Source organism: Megascapheus bottae, chromosome 22 (assembly GCF_031878675.1).
Source record: "Megascapheus bottae isolate mThoBot1 chromosome 22, mThoBot2.hap1, whole genome shotgun sequence".
Lineage (NCBI taxonomy): Eukaryota > Metazoa > Chordata > Mammalia > Rodentia > Geomyidae > Megascapheus > Megascapheus bottae.
Genome location: NC_143530.1, coordinates 34,865,853 through 34,893,478, shown reverse-complemented (window position 1 = coordinate 34,893,478; position 27,626 = coordinate 34,865,853). Strand labels below are relative to the sequence as shown.

The following is a 27,626-nucleotide window of genomic DNA, read 5'->3' as shown; positions in this document are numbered from 1 at the left end:
CGGGGCCCCCGCGCCGCGCGCACCGGAGCCGCTGGTGCGCACGGCGGGGGGCGGGGGCGGCGCGCGGCGGCCAATGGCGCGCGGCGCTGCGGCGAGGGCGGTGCAGGAACCCGGGCCACTGACAGCCAAACTCGCCAACTCCGCCCTGATCCCCGCGGGATCCGGGAGTCCGAGCCGGCCTGGGGCCGAGGCCGCCCGTGCCGTCCTGCAATTTAGGGAACATGGCAGCAGAATGAAGAGGCCCACGCCGGGTCGTGGCGGAGCCGGGAATCCGCGCGGGGCGCGCTGCGAACCGCATCCTTAGTCGGCCTCCTGGTGGCCGCTGGGTTATTTCATTGGGATCAGAGGGTGGGGAGGAAGAAAGAACACCCTCCCCCGCCTCCAAGCCGAGCGAGTCCGGGCTCCGGCCGGCAGGGAGGAGGAGAATCGCGCGTGCGGCTAGCTCGCTGCGGAGACGACGCGGGAAGGAACCGATCCAGGGCTGCGGCGGCGCTGGCGCCGGCATGAGCCGGCCATGGGGCGGCCTCGGTGGGGCGCACGGAACCGGCCGGCGCCGCAGCGGGAAGGCGGCCTGAGACCCAGCTCCGTGGGGCTCCGGGTCCTAGCACACCCCGGGGGCGTCCCTGACGCTGTCTCCGGGAAGGACGGGAACCCCGCGTGGCGGACACTGCCGCAGTCACCGTACTGACGCGCCCCGAGCCTGCTTGGTCTGCAGCTCGGTGCGCCCCGGGCGCCTGGCGCTCCGCGGTGAGCTGGGCTGCAGGAGCCCAGTGCGGGACTGGCTAGGAGAGGTGTGCGCGCGCGGGTGGGGCCGGGGCAGCCCGCAGCAGCGCCCCGTGGATCTGAGCAGCCATGCTTCCCGGGGTGGGCGTGTTCGGCACCAGCCTCACGGCCCGGGTCATCATCCCGCTGCTGAAAGACGAGGGCTTCGCGGTGAAGGCGCTGTGGGGCCGCACGCAGGAGGAAGCCGAGGAGCTGGCCAAGGAGATGAACGTCCCGTTCTTCACGAGCCGCATTGACGAGGTGCTGCTGCACCAGGACGTGGACTTGGTGTGCATCAACCTGCCGCCGCCCCTCACCAGGCAGATCGCCGTCAAGACCCTGGGTAAGCCTTGTCCAGGTTCCTCTCGGGTCCTTCTCGCCATGTCCACGTCCCAGAGCCACACATGGCCTCTGTCTTGCCCTGGGGGTCTGAGCTCTTACGCCAAGCTTCCTCCTTCCAAATCCATGGCCTTCCTCCCCCCCCCGCCCCCCCCAAACCACGCTTCTCTCCTGGCCCCACCTGGACGCGCCTTCCCACAAGTGTGGCTCGAGCTAGCAGGAGGTGTGGACGTCCAGGGGCGAGAACCAGATGGGATTAAATAGCTGCTTTGCTTCTCACGGGGGTGGGTGGGGGGAGAGGGAGAAGAAATGTGGTCCCCAGCTGTGTGTGTGGGGAAGGCACCGTGAGGCCAGAGCGCCACCAGAAGTGCCCGAATAAGGGCTGCACGTGTGCCTCCAGTTTTCCTGGAGGCCTGAGCCGTAGTACCTGCTGTCAGCAGCTGCGGCTTTCTTTCCACTGTGAGTTAGTTTATGTGCGATTAGAGTTGTGAAGATCAGCTGGGATTGTTTACTCTGTGCTGGAGGTGGGGATGGGGGGGGGGAATTGGAGGGGATGGGAACTTGCATGAGAGGTGTGCTGGGTTGATGAAAATTGAATAAAACTAGAGGAATTTAACCTTTAACCCTCCCAGGCTGGCTGGAAAGGTATGGATGCTTTGTGTTGGAAAAGGCTAGACTCTCTTATGAGTTTCATTTGGAAGCCTATGCAGTGGAATGGCCCTAATTCCCTTGAGTTTTGAGGTATAGCGTTGGCAAGCAAGGGGCGATCTGAGCTAGTCTCTCTAAGCATCAGTCTCTCTGTTGTGCTGGCAGGAAAAGAGAAACACGTGTTTTGTCCATCAGCAGTTCATACACATACCTAGAACAATCCCAGGAAGACTGCTCATTCTGTACTCTTCCAAGAAATTTAGAAGCCTTGAAAAAGATGGAGGTTTTTAAATGGTAAAGGGAGACCAAAGCTTCCAGCAAAATGGATGGCACCCTCTGATGGATTTGTAAGGAGACAGTCAAGGTGGTCAGTTTTAATGTTTGCTTTTCTTAAGCTTCTGGGTCACAGTTGCTTGGGTTCTTTGGCCTTGAATAGAATGTCATTGAGTTCTGGTCAATATTTCTTTGCTGTGTGAAGCATGGGGCATTTATATGGGGCGGCTAATTCCCTTGTTTACATTGGATCTGTGTACATCTAATAAAGTATAGCCAAACAGTAGTATAAATCTATCTGGGCAATTTATATAAAACCAGTCCTTTTGGAACAGTTTGTGCTCTAAGGCTCAGGGCTGGTCCTGTCAAGCAGGCATCTGGTGGTGACCCAGCCCTGAAGGGCAGACCCACAAAGCAACCCCAGAGCAGGGCAAGGGTGGTTTGGAGAACAAAGTTGTTCTTGTATTCTCACCATCTCTGGGCCTTTTGCCTATGAAACTGTTTGGGGAATCTGACTTAGATGTTTTCAGGCTCTTGTTCTGTGCCTTTTATTTATTTATTTTTAATTGCTGTGAGGAGTGGAGCTGTAGCTCAGTGGTAGAGGGAGAGCTCTTACCAGCAAGATCAAGACTTTGGGTTTCACCTCCAGCCTTGGAAAATTGAGTTTTTCTTGTTTACTGAAAGATTAGTGAATGACCGCTTCAGAACCAACCATAAGAGGCATGCTAGGTTTATTTTTAGTGAGTACGGCTAGAGACCAGAGGTTTGTTCATGTTTGCACATCTTTCAGGCACTTACCCTCTTATTTAAGCCCTTCTTTTGCCAGATGATTTAAGGTAGTCTGCAATGATAGAAAAAAAAATGTGCCATCCCTGGCTTTAGATGTGGCTAGACTGCAGTCTTGTGGCAGGTATCACCATCCCTAGAAGATTTCCGAGAGCTCTCCTTGCTTTTTGAGCAAGTGTCAGTCCCGTAGGTGGTTTTTCACAGTTGAGAGGCTTGACACACACAATTCAGGAAGTGAAAAACTCCAAGCCGTTATCATGTTGGCCAGATCCTTGGGGGTGTTTATAGATATTATTGTTTGCCTGGAACTAAAGCAGCCCAGCTTTAACTAGCCTAGATGACTATCATCCTCTTAGCAGCATCTTGTGTGTTGTTACTTGCCCAGCTATTGTGATAGATCTGTGGACCTCGATCCATACCTGTGTCTAGTCTCAGGCTTGTTGAAGAGAAGGCATGGTAGAGGGATTGTAGAAGAATGAGTCTTTGAATCCATTGAATCATACACATGCTCCTGTTGGTTTCCAGAAGGTTCTTTGAAATTCCTACCTCAGGGGCCTATGAAAGACCTACTGTATGAGTGTAAAGGGGTGAACCTACTGTGTATGTGGTGGCCAAGAGATTTCTGTGTCTAAAACATTGAACATTGTGGCTAGACACTAACCCCACTTAACAAATGAAATTGGCAACTGAGATTCAGAGACGTGAATTGAGCCTCAATCGTCTCACTCTTCCTCTCTACCTCCTAAGTCAGGTCCTTTTCTGCAATTCTGTGAGCCATGTCCTACCCTCATCTCACCCACGGCATCCTGTGCTTCATTTATACCACCAAGGTATACCATACTGGGTCAAAGCCATTTCCTGAATTCCTCTGTATCTGTTTTCCCTTCTATGAGAAGTCTAGGCCTTTACTTAATTTCTGAAGTAGGTTTCAGACCATCCCAGCTCCTACCTTCCTGTCTCCACCCTCCTGGCACCAGCAATGTTAGAGAATATAGACTGGGCCCTGTCATGGGTTCCCCTTTCCAAGAGTTTTCTGGCTTTCAGAAAACAAAGATCCATTCCCCCCTTAACTTCATGGCTTGACAGGAACGAACTGGCCTCTGGACCTGCTCAGTCTCATGTCTTGTGGAGGTCTTTTAAGGACTGTAGCCAAGAGCATCCGGCACCCCACCTTCTTCTGCATCTATTTGAATTTATTTGTTAAAATGTAAATTTTGTTTAGTTATATATTCACATGGTACAAATTCCAAATGCTATAAAAGTCTATAGTGAAGAGTAAACATGGTCTGTAAAAGCGATCATGTTTGTTTCTTTTCTGCCTTTTTGGCAATACTGGGGTTTGAACTTAGGATTTCACGGGTGCTGAGCAATCATTCTACACTTGAGTCACTCTGTCGGTCTCTTTTTGAGTTGGTTATTTTCAAGCCAGGGTCATGCTTTAAGCCCTGGCTTGCCTAGGCTGTGAGCTTCCTATTTGTGCTTCCCTTTGTCCCTGGGTTGTCAACATCATTTAAAAATATCTTCTGTTCAAGGTTTTTCTAGGTATATAATGGCAAAGACATGTGTAAAAAATTTTAGCCATCCTTTCCCTAATTGGTAATGTTCCATTGACAGTATTCTTCTGTGTTTTGCTTCTGTCATGCAGTGTTATCTTGAACATATATGCAAACATTTACATAACCTTGAAGGAGTCTTTTAATATCTAAAATTTAGGTGTATCACACACACACACATTCAGTTGGCCCTATGGCTTCCACATCTGCAGGTTCAACCAACTATAAACCAAAAATAGTTGAACCAATTATCTTATCTGGACATGTGTAAACTTTTTTCCTGTTGGTAACCCCTAAAGAAGACAGTAGGACTAGCGTCTATGTAGCATTTCATTGTATTAGTATTGTAAGTAATCCAAAGAGGAGTTAAGGTTGTTGTGGGAGGATATATGTAGGTAATGTGCAAACACTATGTAATTTATGTGTCACCCTTGGTAATCTGGGAAACAATTCCTACAGATGCTGAGGAAAAACTAAATTCCCATAAACAGGTATATAACATATGTGTGTGTCTCTCTCTACTATATATGCATGTATAGATATTAGAATGTTAAAGTATTCTTATTTGGGAGCCGGGAATGTGGTAGAATACTCGCCTAGGATGCATGAAGCCCGGTTCCATTCCTCAGAACCACATACACCGAAAAAGTCAGAAGTGATGCTGTGGCTCAAATGGTAGAGCACTGTCCCTGAACAATAGAAAGTTAGGCACAATGCCCAGACCCTGAGTTCAAGCCCCAGGACTGGCAAAAAAAATATTCTTGTTCCTTTTTTTGGCCATATGGTATTTTATTATATAAAGGTCAGAATTTATTTCAGTAGTTCCTGTTACTCAGCAACCCTGTTAAGGTTGCTTCCATACAGTGTTGGGATTTGAACTCAGGGCCTTGAGCTTTCAGTTGGCTTTTTCACTCAACGCTAGTGACTACCACTTCAGCCATACTTCCACTTCTGCCTTTTTCTGTTTGGTAACTGGAGATAAGAGTCTCATGGACTTTTCTGCCCAGGCTGGCTTTGAACCATGATTCTCAGGTCTCAGCCTTGAGTAGCCAGGATTGTAACATTGAGTTACAAATACTGGGCTCTTTCCATTCTTTTGCTTATGCAAACATGAAAGAGGAAAGCCTGTGTCATTTTGAACACTGCTCTGAAGGACGAACACATGAATGGAGGGCTGGTCAAGAGAGTAGGGGGTTCATTTCCAATTAACTGATAACCTGAAACTGTCCCTGTGGGATCTCTCTGTAAGGCCCTTGACTTCCAGGTACCTGGAATAAAGATGCTTTTGCTTTACTTTGTGTGGCTCAGAGCTCAGGCTATCTCCTCATTTCTCCCAGGCCAGCTAGGGATCAGTCAAAACTTGTCATGGACCCCTCTACCTGAGTCATGCAATTAGCTGCCTAGTTCCTGTCTTGTTCCTTGTCCCAGTGTGTTATGTATACACTGGAGAAATATGTATATATGGACATATAAATCATGGCTCACATACCACCTCCACACTGTTGCTCTGTTTCCTATGCTTCCAGGCTCTTGACTAACACCCAGGCTCCTTATCATAATGTGCTTGGCCTGAAAAGGCCCCACCTTGTCTGATCTTGGTACTACAGCAGATGCTCCCTCTCTGTGTCGTTTCTGTTCCGGAAATACCCCTCCCACTTTGCTGACCCCAGAGACCTTCAAGCCACCTCTTTTTTTATTTTTATTTTTTTCCAGTCCTGGCCTTGAGCTCAGGGCCTGAGCACTGTCCTTGGACTTTCTCAAGGCTAGAGCTCTACCATTTAAGCCTCAGCACCACTTCTGGCTTTTTTTCTATGTATGTGGTACCGAGGAATCGAACCTGGGTCTTCATGCATGCTAGGCAAGCACTCAACCACTAGGCCAAACTCCCGGCCCCTCAAGCCACCTCTTAACTTTGTCCCTTGCTTCTTTGACTAGCAGCTCTTTCTCTGTGTCCAGTTCTACCTTCACTGTTATTGAAGGTTATCTTGGGAAAAGCGTGGACCCAATCCTGGACCCATTTGTTCTCTGTCCCATGCTCAGTTTGGGAGGTTTGTTTTTTTTTTTTTTTTTTTTTTTTTTTACCAATTGTGTGGCTTACAGTTTGGAAGGTGTGTGTGTGTGTGTGTGTGTGTGTGTGTGTGTGTGTGTGTGTGTGTGTGTGTGTGTGTGTGTGTTTCACGTTGTTGTCTCCTTAGCTGCTATTTGTCATCCCCCCCCCACCCTGGGGGGCAAAGCAGGAAGGAGGATGCTTTGAAGGTTGAGCCCTTGTCTGTTTTTGCTCCCCAGGGAATCTTATCTTCCTTAAACAGTGCCAGACACCTAGTCATCTCATAGACAGGCTATAAATATGTGTTGAGTGATGAACGAGTACAGGGTACATTCTCATTGTGTGAACATATGCTTATGAGAAGAACCAAGGATTTAAACAGGATGTAGCCATCAATATAAACACAGTGTTTTTGTGTTGTGTGTACTAGCTTGCTACCTTTTAGCTTAAAGTTATAGCTGCATCTTCTGGAGAGCTCTTTAAAATGCAGGGCATAGTAGTTCCTGCCTCTACTCCCAGCTACTCGGGAAGTAAAAAACTAAGAGGATGGCAGGCTCAGTCCAGGCAAAAAGGGGAAACATCTCAACATAAAAGCTGAATATGGTAGTGTAAACCTGTAATCTCAGTAATGCGGGAGGCATAAGTAGGAGAAGTTTAGCTCAAGACTAGATCTGGGGGGACAAAATGTGAGATCCTACCTGAAAAAAAACCAGAAAAGATGGAGGTAGATTTGTTTAAGTGGTAGGGCCTCTGTCTAGCCAACAGGAGGCCCCAAGTTTAAACCCCAGTACTGATGGAAAAAAATGCAGATTCTGTGTGCAACCTGAGATGTGCACTTTCTGTCTAGCTGGCAGCCGGCGTGGGTGGAATGATAGGATGACCAGACACTAGAGCTGATGATAGCTTTTTGCCCTTGAGACAGAGGTTGAATTCTGCCATGATTAGTTACTCGCGGGGGAGTTATGCCACAGTACCCATTACCTTACCTAAAATGTGCCCAGGTCATTGTTCATAATCCTTGTCCGGGTTCACACCAGACTGTCCTGGTGTGAAGTCCATGTGAGTGTGGGAAGCTCTGAACTCTGATCTCTGTGCACATGTACCTGCCCTGACATGTTTGGCTTTCATTTGCTAAGGCCTTGGTCAGCCTTCTGCCCATTTGTTCTATTTCCCGGCAGCCCAGTTGCCCATGACTGAAGCAGGTGTTTGGGACAGGGGCAAGAAGCAAGAGGATGGAGGACCAAGTGTTGAAGATGAGAGGGCTTGACAGGTTGTCACTGCCACATAGTGGAATCCAGCTGCAGGCAGCCACACAGGAGGGACTTGGCCTTCTGGGAACCTTTCTAAAATCCTAGCACATCTTTTTCTAGTTCTTCCTAGAGATTTCTTTATTTTATTTTTTTATTGTCGGGGTAATGTATAGGGGAAGTTACAGTTACATTCACCAGATAGTAGGTGCACTACTTCTCACACATTGATACCCCTTCTCATGTTTTTATCCCCATTTCCCTCCCCCCGACCCTCCCAATCATCTTGGTTTTCCCCCCTTCCTTTTCCTATTTCAAGTAAAGTAATAAATGTATATACAATATACTAGGTACCTGGAGGTTTCTTTTGGATTTCTTCCTATCTTGATATCGTGTGCACAGAAGATGATTATGTTTTTCCTGGGAACCATAGGAAAGAGTTTCAGTGTACCAGTTGCGGTGAAGTTGCCGTAGTCCTTGGACATTATAGAAATGTCTCTGTTTACTTTTGGGAGCAGCCTTGGCTCTTTGAGCTGCTCTGGACCAGCTTCTAACTGACCCTTACCCCCCTAACCTTGTGTGTTCTCATGGCTCTGACTCAAAAAACCAAACAGAAAAAGTGTCTTGTTGAATTTGGTGTCATTCTTTTGAATGTAAAGTGATGCCTCTTTTTCATTAGTGCACAGCCAGGCAGTCTTTAGAAGTTGGCCCATCAGGCTTTGAAGGGCCCTAAAGGGATCACGGCAGTGGGTATTTGGGAATTGTGCAGCCAGGTTAGATTTTTCCCTTCACTGTGTAGCCCATTGGTTAACTCTTTAGTTAACTCTTCTGAGCTTCAAGTTGTTTCTTGAGTTTTCTTTCTACGACCAGTACTGGGGCTTGAACTCAGAGCCTTGAACTCTCACTTGGCTTTTTCTGCTCAAGGCTTGACCACTTGAGACACAGCTCTACTTCTGGCTCCCCATCCCCCCCCCCACATTTTTTTTGTTTTTCTTTTTTGCTGGTTTATTGGAAATAAGAATCTTAGACTTTTCTCTCTGGCTGGCTTTCACCACAGTCTTCATAGTCAGTCTCCTGGGTAGCTAAGATTACTGACATGAGCCACTGGTGCTTGAGCTTCAGGTTTCTGTATCTTTAGAGACAATGAAGGCACCTACCACAAAAGTCTGTTGGCCTGCATGAGTTTTTGTCTGCCATGTAACCAGCCACTATCTTGAATTTTGCTATGCAATATGGTAACCACTAGCCATATGGGCTCTTTGAATTTACATAAACTAAAACGAAATATGATGAACAATTGAGTTCCTCAAACAGGTGGGGGAGTACGGACGTGAGCAGCAAGCTCTAAGGGAGCAAATGGGGAGTCTAGCTGATGGGGTAATCAGTAGATGTTTTGCAAGACCAGGGTATGGCCTTCTCAATGTATTAGTACTTTAGTAATTTATTGTTGTGCTGGCACTGAGGCTTGAACTAGGGGCCTGGATACTGTCTCTTAGCTATTTTTCTCAAAGCTGGCACTCCACTATTTGAGCTACAGTTCTACTTCTGGCTTTTTTTTTTTTTGAGGGGGGAGGAGAAGTGGCTCATGCCTGTAATCCTAGCTACATAGGAGGCTGAGATGTGAGGATTGAGGTTCAAAGCCAGCTCGGGCAGGAAAGTCTATGATACTTTTTTCTCCAATTACCCAGAAAACTAGAAGTGGCACTGTGGCTCAAAGTGGTAGAGCATGAGCCTTGAGCAAAAGATTTCAAGGACAGTGCCCAGGACCTATGACTGATTTTAACAAAAAGTTTCTTTTACTTTTCCTACCTGGGCTGGATTATTAGATCTCAACCCTCTGAGTAGTTAGGATAACAGGTTTGAGCCACCAGCACCCAGATGGTGGGCTCTATTATTAACACGGAGAAATGTTATGGAAGTTCCCTGCATTCTCCCTGAGATGTTAGGACAAAGTCATCAGACAACCCCCTGCTTTCTGCTCCATCTCATTCATTTAGGACTTTAGACTGTGATTGTATTTTTGAATGATCTGTTCATCCATGGGCAGGGATTCTCTGGTGATGCCCTCAGCAACTCTGTGAGAGATTGACTCTCTTGGCTTACGTAGAGTAGAAACACAGAGAAACAAAGGGACTCAAAAGGATGCTATCCAGGAACAAGGGGGAGAATTTTGACTTCTCAGCAAGGTTATTCCTTATGGATGACCAACATAGGCTACAGCTCTCAGGGAAAGGAGGGGCTGATTCCACCCCTCACTCCCATCCTTCCCTTCATGAGAGGAAAGACAAAATAAATATTAGAACATGAAGCTTTGGCTAGTATTCTTTTGCTACTTGTTATTGCTTTTCTCCCTTCGAGTCTCATTAATGCTATGAAAGCAATACCCATTTGTGTGAGTGCTCCTTAGGGAACCAGGACTGCTAGATTCCAGCTTTTTGTGGTTTGGAGTATGGGAGAGGAGAGAGGGGGGGGGAGGGGGAGGGGGAGAGGGAGAGGGAGAGGGAGAGGGAGAGGGAGAGCGTATACATGCCAGGTTGTGCTTTTGCCAAATAACTCTTGACTGATGTCAAGAGCAAGGTACTGATTTTGGATCTCTTGTTATTTAAATGTGTCCCTAGCAGCTTCTGCTCATCTCCCACATGGATATGAATAATCAGAAGTGGGTGGTGGAAAATGAGATGTAATGAGATGTGTTCCCCTGCTCTGCCTCCCTCCTCTTTCCAATAGAGCTGGGCATGGAGGAGGCATAAAAATGTAGGAGGGGGGAGGGAATGCCACAGGGTTTTGTTTGTATGAGCTCCCATTCTCTAGCACTATCCCCATGGGACATTTGTTTACACCCCAAGATGCTGTTCTCACAGAGTCCTGGGGGATAAGTTTGGAGCCCCGAGGGATACAGCCTGCCTGATTTTATATGCAGAGTCTTTCACAAATTCAGAGCACAGAGGCAGTCTGATTTTCTCCTGGGTACCACAATGCTACATTTGTCTGTGGAAGTGAGATTTAGTGACTGGAGACTCAACTCATTCTTGCCTGAAGGCAGCTGTTCCCTCCCACACGTGTGTGTGTGTGTGTTGAGGGCATTCCAGGAAGGATGTCTGTCCAGAGCTGTTAGTCCACCTTCCTTTTTCCAGCCCTTGGATCCAGACAGCATTGTACTGATGTGTGTAGTCACATTTGGTAATAGGAAGGCCAGTAGCATCAGCTGTGTTCTGAAGAATTAGCCAGCATGGCTACTTAACAGTTGCCAACCTTTATATTCCCCACCCATTTTCTGAGGTCCTATGAAGTATAAGGTACCATTCTAGGTCATAGGAGGTGAGGTCAAAGCACAAAAGATGATATAGGAACTCATCCAGGGTTTATAATCTACCCAGCATCTGCCCATCTTTGAAGGGAGAAGTTAGCATATTAAAGAGTTCTTTCAAAGTGCAGGTGTGAGGTTGGCTGTGGTACAAGTGTGTTACAGCCTCCAGGGTGGACATTGGGCCTCTGCCTTTTACAAGTAAGAACCTCAACAGTAGAGAGATTGAATACCACTTCATGGATCTGAAGACATGTCATGTGTTCTCTACACATTTTTAACATCTAAGATCCAATAGATCTTAAGATGGGCTTTCTGGGGAACAAGGAAAATCATTTTAGGTTTCACAGCTGTGTCTTGATTTTTTTTTCCGGGGTGGAGCAGATTTTGTATTCCATTAGAGTCACGCAGCTGAGAACAAATGGAATCAGGATTTGACTCGTTTTTTTTCTGACTCTAGAGCACATGCATTTTCCAGTGCAACAAGTTGCCAAATATTGGTCCAGCCACAGTGGCCATGCAATCTTCATTAACATAGTACCAAAGGGGAAAGGAAAATGGAATCAGATTTTGTGCTTTCAAATTCCACAAATGAGAGGATTTACATGTGTCTAACAGGAGGTTGGACAAAATAAGAAAATGTTATTTAATGATCTTTTCTGTTGATTCATTTAAAAATATATTTTTGTGTGGCAGTCCTTGGGCTTGAACTTACTGCTTAGACTCTGTCCCTAAAGCTCCTTTCCTCCCCCCAAGGCTAGTGCTCTGCTACTTGAGCCACAGCTATACTCTGGGTTTTGGGTAGTTAATTGGATATAGGTCTCACGGACTTTTCTGCCCAGGTTGGCTTCAAACTTTGATCCTTAGATCTGAACCTCCTATGTATCTAGGATTACAGGTGTGAGTCCTCTGGTGCCTGGCTTTAAACTCCTTTTTTTAAAGAGGCAGCTGTTCTGTGGGTAATCGGATAAGCAGGAAATACTTTTCCTTTTTTTTCTGGTCTGTTTTAGAGCAGGTGTGCCATTTTGAACTTCACCGGTCATTAGTGATGTGACCAACTTGACTGCTTTGGTATCCCTGGAGGGGAATGGGAGGACGCACAGCCACTGTTAGGACACACAGCCATGGTAGAACAGTCAGGCAGCTCTTTCCCATGCATGACTGAATTTTAGGATGTCCCCAGCCACAGGCCTGTGTGTGTTTATTACCATGCTGCAGTGCCTGAGGGACCAGAAGGGGTTCTGAATCCTACACTGAATTCCTGGATTCAGAAAGCTGTCGTAAAGGACCTCATCAGAGGGGGTAGCTGCCAGTTCCACTGGCGGGTTTGGTTCCATTGGTTTGTACCGTCTCCACGTGCTTGCATTCACAGGGCCCCCTGGGGTTTTGTCTCAGTCAGTTTTCCTGACCGGAGAATATGGAAAGTAGGGGATTAGAAGAGAGGAGGCTGGTATGGGGATTTGATGTCTCTGATGAGAGGTCATGTGAAGGCCAACTGACAGTCAAATCAGGAGTGAACCCAGGGCTCAGGGGAGAGGGCCTTATACCTTTGGGCTCCGTTTGTCACCCAGGAAGAAGTGACTTCATGGAAACTCTGAAGGAAATAAAGTGAAATAAGATCTAGGAAAACATCGAAGTGCACAATCATGTTCAGTGAAACCATATTTAAAATTAGTGAAACTCTAATTATGAATGTTTCAGCTTTTCAGGTACATGAATCTGGGACATAGTCCATTCAATACTAACTATACCTATTTGAATTGTGTTTATTTACAAAGGTTGTAGCAAAGTGGAACATTTGCTTGTAATAATAAGAAAAGAAAAGGGATGCACAAATATTTCTGTTGTATTGACAGCTTTAAGACACACATATATACACACAGGCACACACACACCATCTATAGTCTCACTGGATTTTTTTTCTTCTTTAGTTTTCATCTTAAAAATATGGTCACAGTGGGAAAATACACATTTCTATTTCAAAAGATAGATGGGTCAGGGAATGTAGCTTAGTGGCAGAATGCTTGCTTGCCTAGAGTGCGTGAAGCCCTGAGAGGGAGAGGAAAAGGAAGAGGGAGAGGGAAAATAATATGGGAAATGTCGCATGATTGGGTGACTCTCTACTTCTTTCATCCTGTGGTCAAAAGACCAGGGCCCAGAATGGCTGGCTCCTACTGTGTTCCTGTGTTTGGTGAAGGAAAAATGTGTTCCATACTGGCCAAAGGGAAAAGGGAACCTTGCAGAAGTAAGGCAGTGAATCAGTGTTAAGGCTTTGCTACTGTTTAGGTGAATAATTGGACATGACCTATATGTACAGAGAAGCTCTTGGCTGTAGGGAAATTTACTTGTAATCTTAATGTTGTATGGCTGAAATCCATATACTTCGGGAAAGAGCTTATAATATCTCATCTTTTCTTTTCTGCCAAAACTTGTGACACAGCTCTTGATGGCTTGAATAGTTCCAGTCACATTTCCAAAGTTTATTCCTTTCTTTACAGGAAAGTTGCTCTCCCTCCACCCTCCTTCCCCCCCTCCCCCTCTCCCTCCCCCCTTTTGCCACCCCCCCTTACACACACACACACACACACACACACACACACACACACACACCATTAGTGGTGCAGTGTCTCAAGTGGTAGAGTGCTAGTCTTGAGTAAGAAGGCTCAGGTACTCAGGCGCTGAGTTCAAGACCCTCACCCCCTCCAAGGGTAAAACAATAACAGCAAAAAAAGGTTGGCACCAGTGGGCCCAATTATTTGGTTTGGACTATTTTTAACTGCTGCTTTATTGTCTTTGTTGTCAGATAGTTGATTAGCTTGGCAGCTGCTTTGTTGGGTTTTTTTTCTCCTAATCAGTTATACAAACATGATTCTGCTTTCTAAAAGGTCCCTGTCACCCTTTTATCTGCCAGGGAGGAGACAAATCCCCAGGGGACAAAGTAATATGGCAAGGGAGGTGTGGGAAAGCTGCTTGTCAGTAGAGAGGGTGTGTGTGTGTGTGTGTGTATGTGCGTATGTGCATATATGCTCATGTGTGCCCCCATGGGTGTGTCTCTTCACCTGCATTTTACCTGTGGAAGTGCTTATTCCTGCCCCAATGTACTATACCCTTGATGATGTTTAAATTCCTTAAATGACACTGCTTAGGAGAGCGGTATGGGCGGCGGCTTTCTACCAAATAGAAAGCAGAAATTGTCTGGGGTTTTGTGTAATTTCTGGAAACGAGTCCATCAGCTAGGCAGGTGGCTGGGTTGAACTTCTGCAGGTGCCCCATTAGCTAGCTGTGCTCCACTGAATGAAAGAAAGAAATAGCAATCCAGTGCTGATCAGCATCTTGAGCAACCAACTCGGGTGAGACCTTGTGGGTGGTGTGCAGGAGGCCACTGGGAGGGAGGTGAGAGGAAAACAACACCCAGGTCAAGCTTGAGTAATTGAGCCAGTTCACACGTGGACTGCCTGCTGCAGCCAGGCTTCTTGGGCATGGAATCGCTCCTCCTCTAAGGACAGAAAGCCTGTCCATAAAGATTATAACCTTGACAGGAAGTATCTGAGCCAATATAAAATAAACCCAGAAGGGGGTTTTGGAAGGAAAAGGAAACCTGTTTACTTGTCTCATCTTTTCTTCCTGCTACCTACTCAGATTAAAACAAAAACAAAATCTGGGCCATATGGCCACCCAGAGAAGGCACAATATCCGCTTGTCTCTTCCAAAGAAATTATATAATCCAAACCACAGGATCAGCAGAAAATCAAGGGGCAAATGGAGGCCTGTCCGCCTCTACAAGGAGATGCTTTTGGGTCATCCTGTGCCAGGATGGCTCAGCGTTTTCCAGCACAATTCTACGCTGGCTTTCAGTGTTTGGCTTCCCTTATAAATGAGGAGCCAAGCTTAATGGAGTAGTCATTTTTATTTATAGAGTATCCTGGTGATTCTTTATCCAAGCATAAGGTGACACGTGGAACATGGAATGGTGACAATACCCCACCTCAGCTAGATGCTGGGTGACCCAGGTTTCATTTTAAATTTGACGATAGTAACCTGGATCTCTGCCCCCACCCAAACCTTTTTAGGAAGAGAGGAAATCTAGGTAGAAAGGATACTGATTTTCACACTTAACTCACTGTCTCACCTCATATAGGCTTTCAATTTGGCTGTCCTTGGTTCCTCTTCTAAATGAAGCCAGCCAGACATAGTGGTACATACCTGTAATCGAGTTACTAGGAAAGCACAGAGAGGAGGAAGATCACAGTCTAAGGCTGGCCTAGAGAAAAAGCTCAAGACCCTATATGAAAAACAAACTACAGAAAAGGAAGCCAGGTGTGATGGCTCACACCTAGTTGCTCAGGAGGCTGAGATCTGAGGATTGCGGTTCAAAGCCAACCTGGACATTAAATAATGTCTGTGAGACTATTTAATTAACCACTAGAACATGGGAAGTGGGGCTGTGACTCAAGGGGTAGGGCGGTAGCCTTGAGCTGAAGAGCTCAGGGACAGTGCCCAGGCCCAGAGTTCAAGTCCCATGACCCACATACACACACAAAAAAGGAAAAGGACTTGGTGTGTGGCTCAAGTGGTAGAATGCTTTTGCAGTCCCGAGTTCAAAACCCCACCACTACAAAACAAAAAGCCCCCACAAAAGAAAAACAAATGAAGGTTTTATTTACAATGGCCCTCACAGTTGGCTGGCTATACAGACACCTGGAAGTTTCCAGATATTCCAATGCCTAGACCAGTCCCATCAGTGCCATCCATCTGGAGCTTCAGATGTTTTGTTCACACCAAGAGTGTGGTTCTGTAGGTCTCAGGAGGGATCTCTGCTCCCCATGTCTAGAAATCTTTCCAGGGCACACTGGCACTGCATGGCTCAAGCATGGAGAAACAGGCTTCAGGTAATCAACCAACCATAGTTTAAGGCACAGTAAATGTGGCACAAGGGGCTGGGAGTCTGGTACTGGGGTTAGCTTTTGCCTGTATGTGGAAGCTCTGGCTTTATCTCAGCATCTTACAAAACCAAGTGACACACATAACACTTATTACATGAATTATTACAGAAGAAAGAACTGTTCTTTCTGACAGGTGAACTCAGGCTACAAGAAAGAGGGTGACTGACACTTGAGAGAGTCTTGAATGAGGAGGGTTATCAATCAAGAAAGCTTCTGTTTCTTTAGAGAAACAGAACAAAGGGATATTTTTCTTTCCTTTTCTCATATATATAATATATACCTATGCCATACATAGATATATACTACTTATATAATATATGGCATAGGTGTATATATAATACTTGTATGATATAGGTACATATATAATGTAATATCATTTATATAAGCAAATGAACTTGCAAATGAGCAACTAGAGAGTTGATAATATAGTTCAAGTTCATAGTCGGTCGGGCTGAATTCCTCTTCTTCAGGGGCAATTAGTCTTTTTTTTAAAGTAAGGTCTTCTACTGATTGGATATGTCTCGCTTATATGGTACAAACTTCATTCAGTTTTGCTGATTTGAATTTTTTTTGTGCTAGTCCTGGGGCTTGAATTCAGGGGCTGCGCACTGTCCTTGGGTTTGGGGGCTTTAACAAGGCTAGAGCTCCACCACTTGAGCCACAGCAGCACTTCCAGCTTTTTCTATGTATGTGGTACTGGGGAATCAAACCTGGGTCTTCATGCATGCTAGACAAGCACTCTACCACTAGACTAAACTCCTGGTCCCTCAGACACTTTTTGTTTAAGGCTGGTGCTCTGCCACTTTAGCCATATCACCACTTCAGCTTTTTCTGTGTATGTGGTATAGAGGAATCCAGGGCTTCGTGCATGCTAGGCAAGCACTCTACCACTAGGCTATGCTCCCAGCCGTGCGTGTGTGTGTGTGTGGGGGGGGAGCTCTTTAGCACAAGGCTAAAACTCTTAACACTTTGAGCTGCTGTACCACTACATTTTAAGATTAGAGTTTAATAGATTGTCTTTTAATATAAACCTGAGAATGAAAAACCACCTTAAATTGTAGCATTCTTTTCAAAACAATACTGCAGTCTATACTTGAATGACCAAATTCTGAGTTTCATAGACAATGTTAATTTTTTGAGGTGGTAGACTGTATTATTTCACACATCATTACTAGTAATTTGTCTCTGTATGTGTCTGTCTCTCTGTCTCTCATTCCTAGTCCTTGGGCTAAAACTGTGGGCCTGGACACTGTCCCTGAGATCCTTTTTGCTCAAGGCTAGGGCTCTACCACTTGAGCCATGGCACCAGTTACGGCTTTTCTTGTGACGATTAGAGGTAAGAGACTCACAGGCTTTCCTGCCCTGGCTGGCTTTGAATCATGATCCTTAGATCCCAGCCTCTTGAGTAGCTAGGATTATAGGTGTGAGTCACCTGTGCCCAGCTTGTCTCTGTCCTTTTAAATGATGGAACCTGTAGCATTCAATATCCTGTGAAGCATTGCTGTACTGAGAAAAAAGTATTTCTGGACAGAAAGGCATGGTTTACAGGCAAGATTTCTAAGATTACATTTGCAAAAACAGACTTCACATAGTTGAGATAACTATTTTTTTCTTCACTGTTTCAAATTTAAGCACTCTGCTATCAATCTAAAAGCATTTATTCCTTGTCCTTTAACGTAAGGGTATCTAAGGTACTTTTAAATTCCCTCTTAAGGACTTGAATGAGACGCTACAGTCAGGTTAACACTTAGATTTTGAAAAACACTTCAATTTCATCTGCTGCTATTGGGATCTGGCTCCTTTTCATTCATTATATGTGAATTATAAACTCTTAATAACCACCTTTTTTTTTTTTTTGCCAGTCCTGGGCTTGAGCTCAGGGACTGAGCACTGTCCTTGGACTTTCTCAAGGCTAGAGCTCTACCACTTGAGCCTCAGCACCAGTTCCAGCTTTTTTTTTTTTTTTAATGTATGTGGTACCGAGGAATTGAACCCAGGTCTTCGTGCATGCTAGGCAAGCACTCTACCATTAGGCCAAACTCCCGACCCCAATAACCACTTTTTACTAAATCTAGAGGAAAGGAGTTTAGGTGAACAAAATAGATGGTCATATAGAATGATAAATAACCACTTTAAAAACAGATGGGTTCTTCTGCAGAGATATAAGGTAGCCCCAAAATGGTAACAGAATTTTGAGCTTGGACATGTTAAAAGTATAAACTTGGAAAATATCATTTTGGAAATTAAGTAACGTGTCTTTTGATTTTTCAAATCTGGAATAGTAGTTTCTAATAGTAGTTTCAGACAAATGTTAACGATCTTTAAAGCTATCAATAAAATGTTTTATGGTTATTGTAAAGCTGATGTATAGAGGGATTACAGTCACTTAAGTCAGGTAATGAGTACATTTCTTTCTGAACAATGTTACCCCTTCCCTTGTTCTCTCCCAGTCTCTCCCCCTGCTATGTCCATGAGTATTAATCTTCTCTCAATACTTGTGCTGAAACCTTTAGGAAAAACAATTGGTCTGACTGAACACCTCACTACTGTAGCCTCATCAAGCAGATACGTAGAAACAGTCATCACGGTGAGGGGTAGATAGCTGGCAAAGAGAAAGACATAGCTGGTGAGGGAAGACTTTGTAGCCCAAGGAAGCAAGAATGATGTATGTATGGGTGCCTCTGTGTGTGTGGGGGGGGGTGCCAGCATTGAACTTGGGTCCTTGCTCATGTCTAGTGTATGCTACCCTTCTGCTGTAAGAACACGACGGCTGGATTTTTATACTCCCCAGAAGTCCTGGTTTGGGCCAGATGTGGATGTGTCTATTCATCTCCTGTTGGCCCTGGTGGACATAGGAAACCCAGATAGATAGTACCTGGAACCACCCAACCCAGTTGCTTGGCTCTGTGTCCAGAGGAAATGGATTGCAGGGAGAAGCGCATAGAAAATCACCTCCTGGAGAACCCACGCTCGGTGCAGGTGCAGTGTGGAGCCTGCCTCATCCTCTTGTGATTTAAGTCATTTGGAACACTGGGGGAAAAACCAAAGCAGACCAAAACAAAACAAAAAACATGCACAAAAGACCCCCCCCCCCAGCTGTCTGGCACCCATGTGGTGTATCCTGGGCAGGGCCTGGCTTTTTCTGACGCTGACTCCCAGGAGGGCACACAGCTTACACTATTATCCAGAAGATCTCTAACCACCTGGGGGAAAAAATAGGGAACCGGATAACCTAGAGATGTCCAAAGCAAACAGAATGCATGCAGGCTTTAGGACAGGTACATACCCTGTTTCTGTGACTGCATGGCACCGTCTTCTCCATTTCATTAAGCAGTGGTCTTAATGTGCTCAGCGGGTTGCAACCGTGCTTAGTGAATCGGGGGGGGGGAGACTTGGCTAAATCAGCACCCCCGAGTCTGGGATGGGAAAGCTTCAATGCAGTCATGGGCCCAGCTCTGCTGTGGTGTCTAAGCCCATGAGAAGGTTCCCATCCGCATTGCTAGTGGAGATTAGGGGCTGAATGGCAATTTTGTGTCCTTTTAACTAATTTGTGGCTCTTGCCCTGCGTGTGCCCTCATGACTAGCTAAATGACAGCCCCTGCCCCAGCATCTATACGCAGACCCGAACAGACATTGTCAGCACCTCTTTCTCACGTGGAGATGTCTGTAAAGTCTGGCTAAAGGTTCACAAGGATAACAGATACTGTGCTTTGCATCGTTCTCCCTTCTTTCCACTCTGTCTCACCCTTTCCTCTCCTCTCTCCCTCCTTTCTCCCTCCTCTCTCCCTCCTTTTTCTCTCTTTCTCCTCTCTCCTCTGCCCCCTCTCTCCCCTCCTCTCTTCCTCTTCTCTCCCTGTCTCCCCCTCCTCTCTCTCCCCTCTGCTTCTCCTCCTTCCCCCGTCTCCTTCCCCCTTTCCCCTCTCCTCCTTCCGGCTTTTCCCTTCTCCTCTCTTCCCTCATTCCCCCCTCTCCACTTTCTCCTATTTTTTTCTCTTCCTTCTCTCCTGTCTATCATCCCCCATCTCCCCCCCACCCCAACACAAACACTGGTAGTGGGGCTTGAACTTGCATTGCCCTTTAGCTTTTTTCACTCAAGATTAACAATTCTACGGCTGGAGCCATAGCTCTGCTTCTGACTTTTGTATAGTTAATTGGACATAAGAATCTCACCAGAGTGTGTCAGCTTTGCTTTTTCCTTTGGTCTTAGGGCTTGAGCTCAAGGCTTGGGTACTGTCTCTGAACTTTTTTTTTTTGCTCAAGGCTATTCAAATTACCACTTGGAATCACAATTTCACTTCTGGATTTTAGGTAGTTAATTTGAAATAAGAGTCTCATAGTTGGGGATGGGAGTTTTGCCTAGTGGTAGACTGCTTGCCTTGCATGCACAGAGACCCGGGTTCGATTTCTTGGTACCACATATATAGAAAAAAAGCCAGAAGTGATGCTGTGGCTCATGTGGTAGAGCTCTAGCTCTGAGAAAGTTCAAGGACAGTGCTCAGGCCCTGAGTTGAAGCTCCAGGACTGGGGGAAAAAAAAAGTCTCATAGTCATGGGGCCGAGAGTGTGGCCTGGTGGTAGAGAGCTTGCCTAGCATGCGTGAAGATCTGGGTTTGAGTCCTCAGAACCACATACACAGAAAAAGCCAGAAGTGGTGCTCAAGTGGTAGAGTGCTAGCCTTGAGGAATGCCCAAGGACAGTGCTCAGGCCCTGAGTCTTTCCTGCGCAAGTTGGCTTCAAACTGTGGTCCTCACATTTCAGCCTCCTGAGTAGCTAAGATTACAGACATGAGCTACCAGTGCCCGGCCAACTTCGTCTTCTTAAATACTCCTTAGGAAACCTTTTCTTCTTCTTCAGTTGTAATTGTCCCCCCTCCCCCTCCTCAGTTGTATATTTGCTCACCTGTGTGAGCTGGAGGGTGGTAGATAGATACTCTCCACCTAGTGAAATCTTAGCAGCTCATTTTGGCTGGCTTGCAGAACCCTGGCATGTGTTTGTAACCTGAACAGGAGATGGTGGAGACACTTTGCTGGTTGCTCCCCCTCTCCCCCTCTCCCTTCCCCCCTACCCCCTCTCCCCTCTCTTACTCCCCCTGTTCCCCTGTCCCTCCCTCCCTCCTCTCTCCTCTCTCCTCTCTCCTACTCCCCCACTTTCTCTCCTCTAAGGAGACCAAACCCCTCTGACAGACAGGGTAGAACGTCCGGAAGGAAGATAATGGTGGGAATTGGCTGCATAGGTTAAACCATTAGACTGGTTTGGTTTGTTTGTATGTCTGTTTGTAAAGCCAGTGTGATTCAGTTTGAGCTGTGTTGGGGTGGACAGACTTGGTTTAAATCCCAAGAGTTGAAACTGGAAAAGAACCCCTATTTCACTGATCCCAGAATTTTGCTGGGGAAAATAAGGAAGCTAGGAAAGGATAAGGGAGGGAGGATTTCATTCTCACTCTCTTAAAAAAAATTCCAGTAATGACAGCCAGCCTTAAACACAGGGATAGCTTTGGCAGAGCATATAATTTAGTCTTTATGCACTTGACTGTACAGACTTTCTTCTCCCAGGCCTTTACCACTGACCTCACGGAGGCCATTCTGACAGGGCTGTGATGCCCATGGCCCACTGAAGAGAACGAGATGTCTGGCAACTCATTATGGTTCTGATGGGAGGTATTAGAAAGTGGGACAGAAATTCTAGGAAGAATCCTACCTCATTAACAGGCAGCAGTAAGGAACAAAGATCACCAGTCCAGATGAAATTAAGGAGCCCCCCCCACCCATGCTAGGGGAAAGGATTGTCTGTGTTTCTCTATGTGTTAATAATATGAAGAGTTTAAAAAAAAACCTTGAGGTTGATGATCTATCACTTGAGCCATATCACCACTTTAGGCCTTTTAAAAACTGGTTAATGGGAGAAAAGAGTGTCATGGATGTGCCTGCTCAGGCTGGCTTCTGAGATTGGCTTCAAAATTTTGATTCTCAGATCTCAGCCTCCTGAGTAGCTAGGATTACAGGCATGAGCCATGGGGCCGGGATAGAAAGGGCCCCCATGAAGAACTGTGGGCATCTCTGCGTTGTGTGTGCGCCCTCATAGGTGACATAATGCTGACTGACTTTTCTCTTGGTAGTTTGCCTGTTGTCAGATTATTAAGCAGATGGGGGTCTTCAGCTAGGGTGGGAGAATTTTGGGGCCCCTGCAGTTTTATCTAGGATTACACAGGACCTGGGGGAGTCAGAACTCAACTTGTGAGTCTGGTGTGGTGTCAGGTGGAGACAGACTTAAGTCAGAGGATGGAAGACGAGGGTGAGGGACAGTGACCCCCGAGATACACCAGATGAAGGGGAAAAGGGCTTATAAACTTGGCTGACAGGAAGCAGCTGCTGGAGGAGACATGGGCGATGTGGGGGCAGGCTGGTGCCACCCTCCTGGAGGTGGGCAGAAGATGTGAATTGCTGCCAGTGGATGTGGAAAACAAGAGGCTGCTGGCTGCTGGAGCTTGTTAGTGGGTGGAGGCTGTGATCAGTGACAAGGCGATACTGGATGAGTCCCAGCTGTGGTAGGCCATGGGGGCGCCTGGGTGGCTCAGGCAGTATGGAGGCTCTGTACAGGCCTGGGACAGGCACCTACGTATGTTCCATCTCTTCTGAAATCAGTGCCCTCCTTCCTCCCCAGCTGCTCTGGCTCAGTAACATGACAGATGGTGAGCTGTTCTTGATTGTCGCCAGAGCAGCGGCACATTACCGAGGGCCCGCCATTTGCAGAGCACTGCTCTATGAGATGAAAAATAGATCCATAACCTGGCTCCTGCTTGTAAGGAGTCCAGTTGGGAGATAGAAAAAAAATAGACATTACACTCACACTCCACTCACACTCCAACCTACGCCAAGGCATGAAGTTATGTCTTAGTCTATTTTGTGCTTCAGTAACAGAATGCCAGGCCTGGGGAATTTATAACAGGCAGAACCTTATTTCCCATAGTTCTGGAGGGATGAGACAACCAAGGTCAAGGCTCCTCACATGGCAGTGGAGTAGGAGAGACTGGATCTTCCACTTTTTTCTCAAGGCCATTTTGTATTAATCTACTCATGGTGGCGGAACTGTAAGACTCAAATACCTCTCTGTCCCAACACTACTGCATGGGGGAGATGGAGTTTCCAGCACATGAACTTTTAGGTAGAACATTCAAATCATGTCAAGATAGCACATAATTCCTGGGTCCCTACCTGCATGTACTTTTCTTCTTCCTGTCCACCTGCCATGGATAAATGGCACTGGTCTAACTACTGATTCTCATCATGAGTGACCATGCTTTTCTTGTAATCACATCCCTTCCATTTTACTTATAATTCTCAATCCAACATGTCAGTTTACGACACAGTGCATCTTGATCACTGTCACCCCTCCATCATTCTTCCCCGTCTCTCCCAATCCCACCCATCCCCTCAAGTTACCACTTGACCAGCATTTCTTGCAAGTCACACAGAAGTGCTTCCTCACTTTCCTCTCCTTTTACTTGGGGGAAAATGAGATTTTTCTGCTCATCTCCATCTGAGTTAATGATGGCAATGACCACATCCACCTCAGGGAACACCTATATATCATCTCATTTTTATTCTTACCATAACCCTACAATGCAGGTATCAGTACATTTTGAACTGGAATCAAAAGTACGCATGTGGGTCAGGGGTGAAAGGTCACAACAAGCTAATGCTGAAGTCAAGGTCAGTGTGACTTCCCCAGGCAGGATCTCTTGATGAGCTTATTGGGAAGTGGTATTGTTGGGGGCCAAGTAACGCCATATCTAATAACTTTCTGCTGAGACAAGGCAAGGCGCAAGAGGCAGGGCGCAAGACTTGATTAGCATTGGTTACAAATGTGTTATTGTTTATCACTCTCTGCTGGGATCTAGAGTGAGGGTTTATTAGCTGGAGGGGCTTCCTCAGGAGGGGGGCTTTTTAGAGAGATTCCTGCCTTGATGAAGCTGCGTGGTGTCTCTGTTCATGCTCCCAGGAAGGAAGGCTGAGTGCGGGAGGACAGCAGGCCCTCTTCTCTCTTGGCTTGTCCCGGTCGGGGCATGTTTTCTCCTACAAGTCGAGAGGGGCTGGGGACGAAGGACCCGACATAGTATTGATTGTATTCAGTTCAAAGGAGTCTGGAAATGAGTTGAAAGATGTATAACATACAGGGGCTTAGAAAAAGTGTGAATGAAGAAAATAGGACCACAGAGTGAGGGCACAATAAGCTAAGTTTGGATTTTAATTGGAAGAAGGTGAAAGCTCTAGATCTACGGGATGGGTTAGGCTGATTGGAAGAAGCAAAGCAACCATTCTGATCCAAGGACTCTACACAGAACTCCTGCAGTCATCGGATTCCTCTTGCTATTGCCCTGGGAGAAGATGCTTCTTGGATTCAGTTGAAGGCTGACAGTGGATCAGCCCAAGAAAATAATCAAGAACTGAGCCAGTCAAGTCTCCCTTGTTCACTTTCCTTGTTCCCTAGCCACTTTCTGAAAACTGTGATGGAGTCTATTTTAGAGTTACACTGAGCGTCTTCTGTATTTCATCCTGCTGCAGGAACTTGTTACAGATGGCTGATAATATGCAACAGGAAATACCTGGTCTCCATCAATAATGAATGATGCTTATGACCTAGGTGGAGAGGCACCAAGTGTAGCTTTATTCAGACCCGGCTTTAGTCCCAACTCTATCACTTCCTGAGGGTGTGACTTTTGATCTGAGTCAATGTTCCCTCCCTTCTCTTCCCCTCCCCTCCCTTTTTCTCTCTTCTTCTCCTCCCTCCCTTTATTTTTTTTCTGGTACTGGGATTTAAATTCAGGGTCTTAGCACTTTTGTCTTTGCTTGTTATGTGATGCTGGCTCCCTATCATTTGAGTCATCCCTCCAGCCTGGCTTTTTGCTAGGTAATTGGAGATAGAGTCTTGTAGACTTTGCTGCTTGGGCTGGCTTCCAACTTCTAGATCTCAGCCGCCTAAGTAGCTAGGATTCTGGATGAGACAGTGTCACTCAGCAGGTGAATCTGAGCACAACATCACCAGGAAGTGCTCCTGTGGGGTTGGGACAGCCAGTTTCTTTGGTTGTATCTTTTTGTCTTTCAGGTTGATTTATCATCACTCTCAATATTTATAAAGTAATGTGCTATCTATCTATCTATCTATCTATCTATCTATCTATCTATCTATCTCTAGGTCTGTTATCTATGGAGCACATTCCTGGATATTGCAGAACTTTCTAGCTACCTTTGCTCCATTTTAGACTCTGGAAATTTCCAGAAAGTCCAGGTCACTGCTCAAATTCCTGGCAGGTTCCCATTTGCTTCTGGCAAAGCCTGACTCAGGATCTGCAGGAGAGGAAGTGTGACTGGGAATGTCAGGGAAGATTATGTCCCTGGCTGTCTTTGCTACTTTTCTGTGCTGGGCACATGGAGCTTTGCTCTGCATAGCTGGGGCCAGAGGCAGTGTTTTCTATGGGTTTTGTGCACAAGAGAAGAACTCCATCTTTGATTTTTCCCTTGTGGGCTACTGAGTGACCCTTTGGTTAGGGGACCCCAGAGGAGCAGGAATGCCAGCTGAATGAGTCTCTGGAAAAAGATCCTCAATTTCTCTGCTTAGGGACCGCCAAGTGGAGAGGGCACCCTCAAACAGGAGCTGGTGCTAATTGACCCTCCAGGAATGGGAGGTTCAGAATTTAAGTTAGAAGACACTCAGCTGGCATTCACCGCAGCAGGTGTGGCTTAGGTGTGGGTGGCGAGACCTTCCCAAAGGCTTGGAGTCAGAATATGCAGAGTGAGAGAGCAGGGGAAACTGAGTCTATTTGGCTACGTCCCTGGGAAGACTCACCAGGCAGCTGTTACCTGCTGAGCGACCTGGAGCTCAGGTAAAGATGCTCTCTGGGTGACTAGTTCAGGGAAACTGGGTGTGAGTGATTGGACTCAAAAGTGTGGGCAGGTGACGGCAGCCATGCTTTTCCCAAGCAAATGTCTGTCTGTGTGGGTATCTGGGCTTAATCTGGTTGAGATGTTCCTTTCTGTTCTGAATTGACCGCCTAGGTTGAGAGAGGATGTCATGTGACCCGTGATGTGACTCCAGGCTTGCCTTTGCGGTGGCATAATGATATCCCTTCACATTCATCTTAGCAACCTGTCAAACTCTCAGCCTGGATGAGATAGCCTAGGTTTTCCTCTTAGAATCGCTTGTTGTTGTGTCCTTAGTTTCTCCAACCAGTGGGTGGCTAGTAGTCTTTCTCCTTGAGCAACCTTCTCTACATTCCTATGAGCCTAAGCCTGGCTTTCCTTTCAGGAAACAAAACCCTCGAAGGGCCAGCATCTCGAATTACCAAGGTGATTTAGTGATAGGGACTTCTGAAAGCACTAATCCTAAACGAAGTACTCAGTTCCGATCAGGTCAGAAACCTGACCCACCCCACACTTCTCCAGGTATATTTTGCTCACTGCAAAGCACCCAGAAGCTTTCAGAAAGCCAGTGCTTCGTTTAGAAACTTACAACAGGTGCTGGGGAGATGGGTACCTGTGGCATCACAGGGCCTCAGGTGACTAAAACCAGGTCTGGCATCAGATTTCCACCTAAATGCATTTATCATTGGCTTGAGGATTTTTTTTTTCATATCAAGGTAATTGGAGCTTTGCTCAAAGTGAACCTTAGAGAGTAAAGCTGAAGTCCTAGGGTCTGAAGAGACCCTCCCTACTGCAACTCCTTGTGCAGCCACCGCTTCTTTTCTCTGGCCCCTTACAGGACTGGGAAGCATTGACACCTATCTCCTGGCTGCCTACCTGCTGTCCTCTCGGAGGGAGGGAGGAGAGGACCATCAATGATCCTGTGAAGGTGGCAGATGTCTGCAAAGGACACATGCGTGTATGCACACTCCTGCTTAGACACAGCTTGGAAGTGTGCTCGTTCTCTCATATTCTCTCTCTCTCTCTCTCTCTCTCTCTCTCTCTCTCTCTCTCTCTCTCTCTCTCTCTCTCTCTCTCTCTTCTCTCTCTCTTCTCTCTCTTTTGGTTTCTTTAAAAAGAAACAATCACTGAAAGGCCAGGAAGTAGGATTTGGGGGTATGCCAGTGAGTGAAAGCCCATTAATGTCCCATATCTTGTGAGCTTAACAAGGGTGCAATTATTATCATGGACTGTGACTTCTGTAGGCTTATTTATTGCTGTTGCTGCTTCCAGTTGATTTTTTTTTTAAGCTCTGGATGGGGTTGTATTCATTATCAGGGGCTGACAAAACAAGCCATACACCAAGTGGCTTATACAACAGAAATGAATTCTCTTTTGCTTTGAGGGGTCAGAGGCCTGTGACATGCAGGTGTCGGTTGGGGTAGTTTCCTCTGAGAGTGGAGGGAGTCTGCTCCGGATTCCCCTTCCCGCCCCCCCGTCCCCTTTCATGCTTCTGACACTTGCTGACCCTCTGTGGTATTCCTTGGTCTATGGGCACCATGCCTCATCCTTGCCTTCATACTTATTTGTGTCTTCCCAGTGCCTGTGTCTATGTGCCTCTGAATCCCCCCATGCCCTTTAAAAAAAAAAAAAAAAGAACTCGGTATAGTGTAAGGGCCCAGCTCACCTTGAAGATCTCATGTTAACATCTACAACAATTTTATCTTCAAGTAAAATGGCAGTGACAGGTGTTGGTGAGGAGGAGGGGTAGGATATCAACATCCTATCAACAGTTCAATTTATAATGAGGGCAAAAGGGAGTTCTGAGC

At 46.4% G+C, this 27,626-nt stretch overlaps 1 protein-coding gene across 1 annotated transcript in view; it reads left to right on the top strand.

Moving 5' to 3' along the window:
• Positions 1 to 138: 138 nt before the first annotated feature.
• Gfod1 (Gfo/Idh/MocA-like oxidoreductase domain containing 1) overlaps positions 139 to 27,626 on the top strand; it is a 77,693-nt gene continuing 50,205 nt past the window's right edge. Inside the window, exon 1 of the mRNA XM_090356494.1 lies at positions 139 to 1,105. Within this exon, the coding sequence (XP_090212620.1) occupies positions 853 to 1,105 (253 nt within the window). The 5' untranslated portion in view covers positions 139 to 852. The remainder of the gene's footprint in view (positions 1,106 to 27,626) is intronic.